We start from the raw sequence: 13637 nt of genomic DNA on the forward strand, positions 1-13637 counted from the left end.
TGTAAAGAGAGGAGTCAAGTATTAAATGTATTATATTGAAACAACATTTGAAAGGTTTAATATCCTTTAAACAATTTGATTCGGCTGACAAAATAGAGCTCTCCTGCTTTTAAGGCATTTAATTAACGAATTGGCTCTCTTTCTAATTCATTATTTTACTTCTTCATTTTTTGCTTTTATGTTATTATGGCAGTCAGGTCTGAAAAGCCTCCATATGTAAGCTGGGTACCTAGTTACCAAAAAATGTAGAAGGGTGACAACTTGAGGACCCTTCGCGCTTTACACCTAATACGTGATGATGTCATTTTTGGCTCTCGCACCCTCGGGCCGGGGACGATACGACGAGCATATACCTGGCTTTACACTTCACCCTCAGCAGTGAACCCTACTGATCAGAACCTTGTACCACTTACTATGGCAGAGATTCTTTAAGCCCTGAGAAGGTTGGGACAGAAAAGTGACGCTATGGGTCGCTTTCAAACAAACAAGATTTTACCGGGTGCAGAGCTTGGTAGCAAACAAAAGCAGATTTATGGCTTAACTGACCATTCTCCGTAATATCAAGTCAAATGTTTGGCTGCAAAGCTGATATGGACAAAACAACGGAACAAACATGAATACCTCTTTGCAATATGAAATGATGTAAACAAACAGCTTCAGAAGAGATAATGTCAGTGGCTGTCAAATAAGCAATAGGTATCCCAGAGCAGCGTGTCCCATATCTGTTTATTGAATATTATCAAAGCGCCAGTGAGATAAAGAGGATTAGAGCCTCAGACACAAACACAGTCTGGCATTGCAGTGAAGCTAAACTTTTTCTTCTACTACGGTAGAACTCCAGGTAGTTTTGAAGAAAGTCAGACTCTAAACAAAAGTGTTTACCGTAAAGTTTAAAGGCTGGCCCACACTGAAGGATTTTTCAAATCTTAACAAATTTTGAAGATGTGAGAGAGCCCACACACAACGACATGTTATGTTCAATGTAACAGTTTTGTTCCTATTGTGTGTGTTGAGCAAATGATTTGGCCAAAACATCACACCACACACTAACAGATTCATTCATGAACAACAAGAGTCCCGACTCTCAAAACTGTAAATCTTGTTAAAATATCTGGTGTCAACAAGTTGCCCCTCCATTTCTGAGGTGTATCTTACTACTACTTTATGCTTCTCGTTTGCATTTACCACGGCCGCCATGACTCGCCATGACGGCTGCTGTTGTCCTTCTTCAGTCAGCTTGGTTCTCTATCATTCTTTCCCACATGACAGCATTATTGGCTTCTTGAGGTTCCTCACACACACAACAGGATATCCCATCGTAAATATTAAATATGTTTAATATTTACGATTTGAAATTGGTGCAGCTAAGATGGACTTCCAAGCTAATTGGGGGATGTTAAAAAAAACACTCTTAACATACCTCACACCACAGGAATATCTGGAAAGATAATCTTTAGAACCATCAAAAAATCTGAGTTTTGCTGACCATTGTGGGGAATCGGGCCCAAAATCATCTTGATTCTCGTGTAGTGTGTGCCCGGGCATAACTCATCCCTCCTTTTACATCACATCTAGGATTGTGTGATCACTGTACAGTATGTTAGTGTGTGTTCTGTTCAGTATGACTTTGCTGCGACGCCTCGCCCTCTATTAGAGCTGGCAAGAGAATAAATGAGGCCAGAGGAGGCAGCAGCTTTTGATTATGGTCTTGCGTGACAGGGGCACCACCCAGACCTGCACTCTGTATGTGTGTGTTTGCAGGACAGAAATAGGTTCTCCACAAACATGTATGTTCCCAGTTTTATAGGGCTCGGAGTCAGTGGCCCTCATCTATCACGGCCTCATGCTATCATGTCATCAACTTAATTGTTCTTTCCATGTGCAGCGCTGACATGCAGGAAATCCCTGCCCCCTGTAAAAGTTTCATGTCCCTCCTATGGGCTGAGGATTTATAACCACAGACAGGAGGCGTGTTGTTGCCTTGTTATAGAGATAGCCCAAAATAGACAAACATGAAAAACGCTACATATGCTAAATTTCAGCTCGCAGTTCCACCGTCTTCTTTACACTTTTGATTTTATGTCACATCTACGTACTTTATGCAGCTCACATTGTTCCTCTGGGAAAAAAGAAACACGTGACCATAACTTAACAAAAGTCAAAGCATGTGTGGCTTCTATTAACATATCAGTTGAAAATGCTGTTAGAGGGATTTTTTTCTGAACTGTGCTCAAAGCATTTTTTTTCCTAGCTTGTGACGGGAATAGTTGTTTTAAATGACGCGTGGAAGAATTAGAGATCTGATAAGATCTGGTGGATATTTTGGTCTGTTTTTAGTTTGGCATGTCATCCTCTTGCCCTCCCTGCAGTGTCGCAGAGCAGTCACATCCTGGCCAAAATAAAAAGAAACTTTCCATCTAGCTATTAAAAGAACACTATTCTGATAAGGAGCGACATCCCTCAGGCACACACACCTTTTCCCTTTCTTCATAGGGGGTGTTATCTCAACCGGTGGGGTGAGAGGTGTGTGGAGGTGTCTGATTCCCGTCTACGCCCTCTCTTTTGTTGGCATTCATCTGCTATTTATTTCAGATAGAGCCACATCTGTGTGACACCAGGAACATGCAGATACTGTGTGTGTTTCTGTGTTTTTACATTGAATCTAAGGCCGTGGTTCCACTTGTCTTTTCAATGCGACTTTTGTGATCAGATGTGCCAGATCGGAACTCAGCTGTGTCCACACTTGACACTTCGATGCGCCCTGCTGTTGGGAACCCGGTCCAACACGGCCCAACTCATCAGGTGTTTGAGTGGGCAGCAGCTTCTGACAGACATTACTCAGCCTGTTCAACTGTAAAATGGATTCATTGAGTCATTCATCGCCACATTGCTAGATTGATGTCACTCTTCAGAAACGTTTGATTCTGGTAATGGGTTTTGTGACTTCCTGTTAGGTTGAAACACCTTCGTGGGTTTTGAAGACATCAATTATTACAGGGATTGTTGATAATCTTTAGGGAAATGATACATCCATTTGTAGCCCTTTTAAGTAAAAATACATTTACGTATTTATCTTCACAGTAACTAAAGTATCTAAATCAAACTGTTGCTGTATCAGTATTCAAGAAGCACTGCTGAAGTTAACCCACCAAAAAGAGTCGCTTATTTAAGACTTAAAATCTTTAGGCATGACATTAATACAACATGAGCATGTTGTTATTTTTAGAAATAAAGGAGCTTTAAAGGTACTGTGTGTTACATCTGGTGGCATCTAGTGGTGTGGTTGCAGATTGCAACCAACTGAGTACTCTTTCTCTCACTCCTCCCTTTACAAGACTGCGGTAACGTGAGCCGCAGATTGCAAAACCATGAAAACGCTGTTCGCATCGCTCAGAGGCCATCCTTACCATAATAACACTACTTTAGGAGCAACGGCAGCTGGCGGTACCACGGTTTAGCACTCTGCAGCTCACGTTACTGCAGTTTCACAAGCATGTGAAACTGCAGGTAACGTAAAAACGCAAAAGGCTCTCTCTAGAGTCAGTGTTTGGTTCGTCTGTTCTGGGCTATTGTAGAAACATTACGGAGCAACATGGTGTACTCCATGAAGAGGACCACCTCCCTATGTAGATATGAAGGGCTCATTCTAAGCTAACGAAAACACAACGATTCTTAGTTTCAGATGATTATACACCAATGAAAACATAGTTATTAATATTATATTTCATTTCTGCTAATAGATCCACCGAAATGTTCCACACTGTTTCTTTAATAAATATTATTACATGAAACATGTCATCCAGTGATTGATGCACCAGATTGCCAGATACTTATAACAACTGACACATTTCATGTAGAATATGCGGTATGCAATACAAGCAAATGTTTTTAATACACTTCAAACATGAGGTTGAGTCGTAACAATCTGTTTTAGAGCTGTAGTCTGCTGAGAATTGATCTGAAATAAAGGCAGCGCGCGGAGGAAGTGCCATGAACGCCTCTATTTGCCGTAACCAAGCCATCAAGCGAGCTTTGTTTCAGCATTTCACGGACAATCTCAAGCCTCTGCTTTCACTCAATTCTAGTAATTCTCGAACCATCAGAGTGAGTCGACAAAAGCATCCAAGGATTGAACTCCCTCTCTGTGACTCTGCCTCTAACAGGACATTATGCTCTCCTCAATAATTAGGAAAGCAAACACCAAGCATCTTTCTTGCCTTACTGCTGAAGCTGTTTGTTTTGGCCAGGATTAAGAGTAAAGCTGTTATCTTTGGAAGTGCAGGATGGGTAATTAGTGTAGTCCGAGTTCCACTTGCCCTCAGAGTAAACCCTGTCTGCCCAAGAGCTATTGTTTAACTGTGTGAAGCTAACTGGACTCCAGCCGAGCTAACAAAGTAGGAAATTGTCTTTCATATTTGGATCCTTCAGCGTCAACAGTCCTACATTAGGTTTTAATAGATGACTGCTGTAGGCAAAATGTTGGAGAATTTATGTTCATCCCAGCAAGCCAAAAGAACACTAACTGCAACAGCTGCTTTCTTCGGCCTTTTGACTTTGATATTTCACCATTTTTATCAGAACCAATAGATGGAAGCTGGACTTTTTTCCCCTCAGTATGTCTCTATTCAGTGTATTCCTGCTACCAGTGAAGGCCTAAGTAGAGTAATCTGCCCAGAATCCCTTCAGGAATCCTATGAGGTTTTGTTTTAACAAGCTCACAGTGAGACCCACACATGACCTTTTGGTGGCCCTCTTTTAGTAGTTCACTGTGTAAGTCAGCATTAAAGCTTCTTTTACTAAGCTACAGGCTAGAGACCTAATACCAGCCCCGAAGAACTGGCATCAGAGTTCTTTCGGCTTCCTCCTTTATATTTGTATTTATGTTTTTTTTTTTCTCTCTTTTGCGTATCTGCAGTTCCTTTGTTGTTTTTCTGTCTCTGTTGGATTTCTCTTTCATTAGAGAACAGTGTTTATGTTCCTATACAAGTCAGCCTGTTTGGATACACTCCCGCTTTTAGAGTTGAGCATCTGTGTGTCTGTGAACCGTATAGAAGAGGAAACATGGACTTATGTATGTGACGTCATTCAATATGTTCATGAAGGGACATATTTTTAGTCCCTGGATTTGGATTTATCACTCATCACCATCTTTGTCAGTTACTGGATCCAGAAAATCCAAATTTGTGTAAGGGCTGCAACCGAGGTAGAGTTGATGAGAAATATATGAGCAACCAAAGCATAGCAGAGTGTGATAGGCTAAGACACCTGTCAGTCAAGCAAACATGCACCAATTTACCTGCGTTAAGCATCATGTGGAATTTTCATTATATACAAACCAGTGGGCTACCTCCGGCTCTGAAAAGTGAAGCCGTTGCTGAAGTGCCTTAAACTTGCATTGTTTCTAACAGCCAGCAGGGGGCGACTCCTCTGGTTGCAAAAAGAAGTCTGATTGTATAGAAGTCTATGAGAAAATGAGCCTACTTCTCACTTGATTTATTACCTCAGTAAACATTGTAAACATGAGTTTATGATCTCAAACGCTACTTTCAAGTCTTCTTCAATACAGCATGATGTTCATTTAGTAAATTATGGTCCCATTTAGAGTCAGATAAAGTCAAATTTTATAGTTTTTCAACAAAACGTACTGTATACATCATTATAGTCTTACTTCATGCAATTTAAAGTAAAATTATTTCTAAAGACTTTTTTGTTGAAACCTGAATTCCTTTTGTTACAGTACATAGTTTCCACTGTTGCCGCCCTCTGTGGTCGGCATGTTTATCTTGTCATCCCCCATGCTCATGGCATCCATGTGCATCGTAGCGCTTTTGCTTTTACACCGAAGAATGCAGGAGCCTGCTGAACAAAACATTGCTTTACTAGTGGTCAAAAACACCACAGGTATGTACAATGTTCCGGTTATGAATCACTTGTTTTTGAGAAAGAAGCGTTGGATGTTTTTCACAGTAACTTCAGTCCTGTGTGAGTTGACCAACAGCTGGCGTCGGTCGCACTTCTCCACATCCTGTTGTAAATGTGACTAACTTCACATTTGCATATGCATGTTTCACGCTGTAAACAGCCAATTAAGGAAGGTCATCAGACATGTTTTATTGAGAGTAACACACACACAGAGACACCTCTCCACACATGTCACCCTCCGTTGAGTCCTGAAAGCTTCCTCCACCTCCACCTCCACCACCACCACCCAAGCAATACTGGTATATTTAGGCATTTCTACTCATTGCTCAGTCCAATGGGTTCCAAATGTCTGAACTCGTTTTAGAGGAAAATGGTGCATGTCCGCTCATATGGAGAAAAAAGAGGGAGGGGGGTGGGGGGGTGGCTGAAGATGGAGAGATAAACAGGGAGTTATAGGAAGATTAAGAGTCAGGGGGAAAAAATGAGAGACTGAGTGGTGAAACGTCGAGAGAGAGAGAGAGAGATAAAGAGAGCCGCAGGGTACAAGTCACCATCAAAACCTGTCACCAGCAAACCTCACTAAGGGGTCTGCACTCACACACACACACACACATGCACATACACTAAATATACTGACAGAAAGGCATTACAATGTGATGCAGAAACCCATACGAATACGTGCACAGATTGAGACAGGGTGGACGTACAGAAACATATGTTTGCATACATAAGCAGGCACTTACACACACTCACTTGTATTACAAACAGCAAAACATTAGAAAATCCACCCATGCACATATTGCCGGCAGGGAAGGAAGCAAACACAATTATGTACAGCACATATAGCGCCAGTAATAATGGGACGAAACAAGTATCCAGACACGTTTAAAATTATTCATATTCACACTCACACACACACACACACACACACACACACACACTGACTCACTGGTGTCTTAACGCCACGTCCCTGACACACCAGAGTAAACCAAGGATTCTACCTGCCTCTGCTGCACAGCTACTACAGGCAAATATCCAGGGGACACCACACTGTGAAACACATTATTCACAGTTCACACATCCCGCTGCAGGGAACACCGATACACACACACACCTAGATACACACGCACACACACAGATACACAGAGCAGGGTGATGGCTGTCTTGACAATCACACAGTGATCCAGTCCACAAGCATCACCATCCTCATTTCCATCCTTGTCTCAGTCGTCAATATTCGCCACAGAAAAGTCTAGACGCTCATTAAGCAGGGCGAGGGAAGGTTTCAATATTCTGTGGCACTATTCAGTTGTTTCCTGTTTGACTTGTTCTGCCACATTGTGTGGTTGGAAAATTGGCATTTGGAAGTCGCAGAAAAAAAGCAAGATACTGTGCAGCGGGCTTTTGTTAGAAACACGGCATGGTTTTATTTTATTTTGTATTTAGCATCAAACCTGAAGGAAAACTCCTACACTGTTAGATATGTTTTATTTGTGAAGTTTAGAGAACTGTATTGAATAATGTAAGTCTTTAGTTTAGAGATTTATTTCCCAGAAAATGTGTACAATCTGAGTAACAGGCATGAATTTGTAGCTGTCATTAAAACAGCATTGAGCCTATGGGAATATAAATATAACTATCAAGTAGGGGTGGAGGAAAAAATTGATGCGGCATAGTATCACGATATTTTGAATAGCAAGTAGGCCCGCCGGCGGTCCTGCTGCTATCCTGTCTTTCAGAGGTTGTAGCGGGCTCAGTCTTAAAGCTAGAGTGAAGACACTGGAATCATATGAAACTAGAAAGCTTAAGGAATTGATTGGTACCAGCCAATGTCATGTAAGCTCGGAAGAATGCAAAATAATGCTGCAAAATAATGCAAAATTTTGTCGAGGAAAAACTGGCATGGCCATTTTCAAAGGGGTCCCTTGACTTCTGACCTCAAGATATGTGAATGAAAACTGAGATGAACAGAGTGAAAACTGTATCTTATTAGATAAAACATACAGTATGTTGACAAACTGCATTATTTTCAATTGAAAAAAGGTTATAAACCACAATATATCTTATCTTATCTCTTATCTAATACTCAAAACGTTTAAATATGCAAAATGTTTAAAATCGCAATAAGGTCGTATCGCGACCAAAGTATCGTGATAATATCGTATCGTGGGGCCTCTGGTGATTCCCACGCCTACTAGCAAGGCCACTTGATGAGAACAGTGGGTCACGTTTGTGTCATTTGTACCCAAAGTTAAAGAACAACTCTCTATTTTGACCGCACAGTAGCCATCACAACAACAAAAATATACACTTTTTAAAATGTGGGGCGCAAAATGTCGAAATAGTTTAGTTTTATTTATTTAGTTTTACTTTATTTTACTAAAGTTAATTTATGAAGTAGCATTCAGTTAGGTTTTTGTGTGTTTTGATAGTTTACATGATCACAACTGCTATTGCTACCAAACCTTTGAGTGAAGCAACAGTTTGTTTGAGCTGTTGACATGATCGCATACACTGATAATTCCCCATAACTATTCTGTTTACATGACTATCCAGAGGGAGATGTGGAAATGACTTCTATGAAACGTAATAATAATAATTATAATCCTGCAATTTTGTGGCTATTCACAACTTTATTTCTACATTTTGTAATTAAAACTGCATGTTAAATCTTTTTCCAGGCAAGTTGAGGTAGGAAGTGAGGACACACACAGGTCTTGCCCCTGGCTTTGTAAGTTGAGGATAGAGGGAAAGCGTTTTGTAGGAATAGCAGGCATTGTGCTTTCTCTTTGTGTGCTACTTCTATCGAGTTGCGCCTCTCCTCCCACTTTTGCTCTGTGTGCTCTGTGTTGGGCATGAAAATACCAAACAGATGGGCAAAGTGCATTTTAAGGTCAGGAAAATACAAACAAGTCACAGCGCCCACTGTGTCCTGTAGCTGCACTGCTTCTTGGTATATTGTTGGTAGAGAACTGTGTACACTGTACAGGGAATTGTTTCTTTATAACTATAATATGGAAGTATTAATTTCCCAACAGAATGAACGCTAATCTGATAACGAACAATTTCATGTTAAAGTAAATTAGTCACAGCTACATCAAGCATATGAGGGGGACTTGACCTCACAACCTGCTACTCTGCGGAATAAAGCCAGGAAAGGACCCTATCCACTCACTGCTACTAATATTCAATCAGCCCGATGCAAATACCCACAAAACAGATGATAATAACCGGCTATCACAGAGCTCAGGAGGCTGGTGGCGAAGCTCGACACACTAACAATACAGTCATTTAAACTGTGGTCAGCGAGGTTACTGCTTATCAGAGAACGCACAGAGGCAGCAAAGGCATTTGTGCACGGAAACACACACACACACACACACACACACACACACACACACACACACACACTCGCGCACACACACACACACACACAGTCTGTCTTACTCTGTCTCTCCTCACATACACATGCAGTCCAATTATAGAGAGAGGACGAGGCCTGCGCCCTGCGCTCCCAGTGACCTTGTTCCAGGACAGATTGATGAGGCGCTGTATCACCCCAGCAGATCAAATAACTCCTTTCTGGCCCTCATTAAAGGCACTAAGGGAGATCTGCAAGTGCTCAGCTTAGCTTGTGTAGTATGCTAACACGCTGTACTGGTACCAAAGTAGCTGTTGTTTTTGAATAACTAAGAACAGAGGTTATGGAACCTTTTTTTTTTTTATCAAATTTTCCAAGTGCTGCCATCTGCCAAAAGGGTCGCAGTTGTGTGAGAAGGGTACAGAAAATAATTGGATAAGTTGTTGTTAGATGATACTGTTTGTTGTTCTTCCTACCCTCCATTAACTGGCAATTTGGCAGTGGAAGGGGAGGCATGGCACCACTTGGTCTTGTTCATTTCCTGGCACTCCAGGCACATCAAAGTCTTGTCTGGTTAGTTTTGACAAATTGTTTACTGAATTTCATAAGGAAAAAATGACTTCTACAACTTTTCTTCAGTCATCTCTTATTTGCTCCTTTGCTTTTAATTGTTTAGTTCCACCGAACTTTCACAGCAAATGTAATGTTTTATATTTTAATCTTCCCTGACTCCTCTTTCTCATCTTGATTCCACAGTTCCTCCCGTGTTTATCAAGCGGCCAGACAACATTTATGCCTATGAGTCCATGGACATCGTCTTTGAGTGCGAGGTTTCAGGCTCCCCAGCTCCCACTGTCAAATGGGTCAAGAACGGAGATGCTGTCATCCCCAGTGACTACTTCAAAATAATTGTAAGTTAATTTGGCACTAAAGTTGCACCTCGCTCCCTTTTCTGCACTGAAGATGCTGTACTATCAGCAGGATTTTTGCAGGATTTTGCATCATCACAGTGTCATAATAAAGAGTTTGAGATTGGTTGAAAATGCTGCTTGTAACATTATGAAATGCTTGTCTTTGTTTTTTCTGTCTTCCCGTTCTGCAGAAGGAGCACAACTTGCAGGTTCTGGGTCTGGTCAGGTCAGACGAGGGTTTCTATCAGTGCCTTGCGGAAAACGATGCAGGCAACATCCAGTCAAGCGCCCAGCTCATCATCTTAGATCACGGTACGCCACTCACCTGCACCACCCACTACTATGAAAATCACATGTTAAAGGAATACTTCACCCACAAAATGACCATTTGCATGTCTTTTACTCGCCCTGCGTTACCTTGAATTCTTGAAGAAAATTGTTTTTCTTGCTTCTTTCTACCTCCCAAACACATGCATCTTCGCTAAAACCTTACTGTTTAAAACACTTCGTACTTGCCCAGACCTGCGAGTAGCGTGCCTTTTTGTTTTTTTAATAGTACGATAGTACGAGACCTGGATTATACTCATGGGTTGTGTGAGAGTTTGGAAACGGATGTTTTGATACAGTTTGCTATTGTTAAACGCAGCCCCCATTCAATTCAATTCATCAAGACTTTTCTTTGTTTTTTTATTCTTCGTTCTTTGTGGCGGCTTGCAAGAAAAACAAAGTTCTCTACAATAATTCAAGGTAACACAGGGCGAGTAATTGATATACCAATGATCATTTTGTGGGTGAAGTATTCCTTTAACAAGATCAAATTGATTCCTACTTGAGAAGATGACAGAAACACAAAATTGATTAAATGCTTCAATTAAATAATTAAGAAATGAATCATGTCTGAACAGTTTTGCTCAGACAGCCAAGCATCTGTTCACAGCGATTTAACCATCAACAACAGTCTTAACACAGTGATCCTTGTGATTATTTCTTAGCTTTTAACAGCCACACCTCCTGTGAAACACAGCTATGGGAGCTGGAAGCTTGTTGAATGCTAACAAAGTAATCATTGTTTTGCCTAAATATCAATACAGAAGTAGATACCCGTAGCTCAGAAAGTTCCAAAAATATTGGAGCTAGCTTGGTGATGAGGTGGGTCTTCTGCTCTTTATACTGTTGGCCTCGTTTCTAAACACCTCGATGGATTCTAGCGGCTTTGCACATCTGTGAAGGTGTGAGAGTGTGTAGTGAACAGTGAAATGAAACCACTGGGACCTTGTTAGACCAGAGGTGACTCAGAATCATATCTGGGGCAAACGACGCTTGGTTCGCTCACAGTCCATTCCACATCTAGTGTTGCAGAAATGTTGTGAGGAAAGCTGCTTCACACAATGCCTGCGCTTTAGACACGTAAAGGCCCGAGCTGTACCTAAACATCAACTCATGTGCTGGCGAAGTGAGAGCACATGGATAGCTGCAGCATCGTCTCTCTTGTTGTACATTTCCCTTCAAAGCCATAGGAGAGGGTTAAATCCCAGAGTGGAGCTGCTGAGTGCAGAGTACAACAAAAGCAGGCACCAAGGACAGCGGCTAGCAGCGCCGAAAAAAACATAAGTGCCCGAAAATATGTGGAAAATGATTTTAACAGCCTAGTTCTTGCGGTAATTTTGTTTCATTACCTCTGATCATTGGAGGAAAATGTAATACAATTTAAATTTGAGATCATTTGCGCAGTCATAATGATCATAGTCTAACCCACGGGGCTGGTAAAAGCCTCTTCACAAAACAAGAAAACAAGAAATTTAAGATGATGACCGAGACACAATTTCACTGAAAAGCATAATCTAAATGAAACAAGGTGGAAAATGGAGGGACAATAAAACGGCAAGGCAAAACAATATTAATACAGCACAAATCATTGTTTTTATGTGTATATTTTTACATTATAATCACTTTACTGTTGACTCAGACTCTCCCATTTTGTTGAAGAAGACGAAATTTAATCAAGCGTGAACTCCCCCTCACCCGAAGCAGGTGGCTAATGGATTAGCATAGCGGTGTCCAACCGGTGGCCCCCCAGCTGTGTCACCCCCTCTGATTGGAGGACAGTAAGTCAGAAATAATGATGACCTGCAGCTCTTTGTGTATTTGTGTTTGACACCATTGATAAGGCTTTTGCCACTTTACATGGCCCCGAGTCTTTTTTCTTTTTTTGTTTTGAGTTGAAGATAAATGGGAGGAATTACCGCGGCAGCTGGCCTTGTGCACGGGGTCTGCCCTGAGCGGGGCTTTGAAGAAATTAATCTCTGTTTAATCCATAAATATCACAGTAGAATCTTTTCTTTTTTAAGTGTGTTCCTCCGTCTCTGTCACAGTAATCCAAACACACTCGCCACCAGAAAGTTTCCTGTTTATTCATCAGTTTATTATCCAGTCATCAGATGATAGATCTACAGAATAACCCAAGTCGCAGTGACGCTGTTTATTCTTCCTGTAAATTATTGACGTTTTGTGCTTGTACAGACACATCCACCGCAGCGCTCTTCACAAATGCTCGCTTCACTGTGTCAAAGTAATTTCCTCTCTCGGAGGTGCAGCGTCGAGGTGCAGTGGTGAATCGATGAGAACATGTTTGAAATCGTCTTATTTTCTACAGCTATTAGTGTTTCATAGGTACGGCTCTGTGATGCAAGATTGAAATGAATCTCTTAAAGCTCTGGCAGTGTTGGTATCTCTCTCCTCATATACAGTATACTCTCTATAAATATAAGGCTACAGAAACAGCCGCTTATCTTAGCTTAGCACAAAGACTGGAATCAAGGGGAAACAGCTAGCCGGCTCTGTCTAACGATAACAAAATCTGCCTACCAGCATCTCTAAATTCACATCAGTGGGTCTACCTCCGGGTCTGAAAGGTGAAGCCAATGCTTATGCTAAGCTAAGCTAATTGACTGTTAGCTGTGGCTTGACAGACAGAGTCTCTCCTCTGTTGTATTCCTTCTCTCTTTCCTCCCGGACACAAACAGTTCTACAGCCATCTGCCACCTTTCTCTCCATTTCCTCTCACTTTCTCTCTCCTTGTTGTTCACAGCCACCTGCTCTCTGATAATCCAACTCGCCGGGCTTTGTGTTAATTGCGCTGGCTTGAATATTCCCCCTATATGGCTACCCTCTCACAGCTGGACATCTTTGTCCACTTCCTAACCCACTCCTGCTCTTTGCTGCCCCTGTGTGTTTCGCCTCAGTCAGGTATCCCGCTCTCACACCTGCCAGGCTTGAATCATCCTGAAACGGGGCCAGAAAGCACCCCGTCTGTCTGTCGGCTGCCTTGCAGTCGGGGGAGATAAGCCAGGGACTTGCCACGGGGATAAAGTTGTCTTCACCCAACAGGGAAATCAATGGGGGGTGAACTGCATCTAAACACCCAGCGGCTGCAAGTTGGCTAA

General features: G+C 41.7%; 1 protein-coding gene and 1 long non-coding RNA gene across 14 annotated transcripts in view; one reads left to right on the forward strand and one right to left on the reverse strand.

The window, feature by feature from the left end:
• Nucleotides 1-13637, forward strand: part of neo1a (neogenin 1a) — a 210048-nt gene that overhangs the window by 134020 nt on the left and 62391 nt on the right. For all 11 annotated transcript variants that reach the window (XM_037792435.1, XM_037792359.1, XM_037792366.1 and 8 more), the window contains exons 6-7: nt 10040-10194; nt 10386-10506. In XM_037792435.1, coding sequence (XP_037648363.1) covers nt 10040-10194; nt 10386-10506 — 276 coding nt within the window. The remainder of the gene's footprint in view (nt 1-10039; nt 10195-10385; nt 10507-13637) is intronic.
• The window catches only part of LOC119501815, a 43130-nt gene that overhangs the window by 24004 nt on the left and 5489 nt on the right, over nt 1-13637 (reverse strand). The gene's annotated exons all lie outside the window — the stretch shown is intronic.

This window comes from Sebastes umbrosus, chromosome 2 (assembly GCF_015220745.1).
Source record: "Sebastes umbrosus isolate fSebUmb1 chromosome 2, fSebUmb1.pri, whole genome shotgun sequence".
NCBI classification, from domain to species: domain Eukaryota; kingdom Metazoa; phylum Chordata; class Actinopteri; order Perciformes; family Sebastidae; genus Sebastes; species Sebastes umbrosus.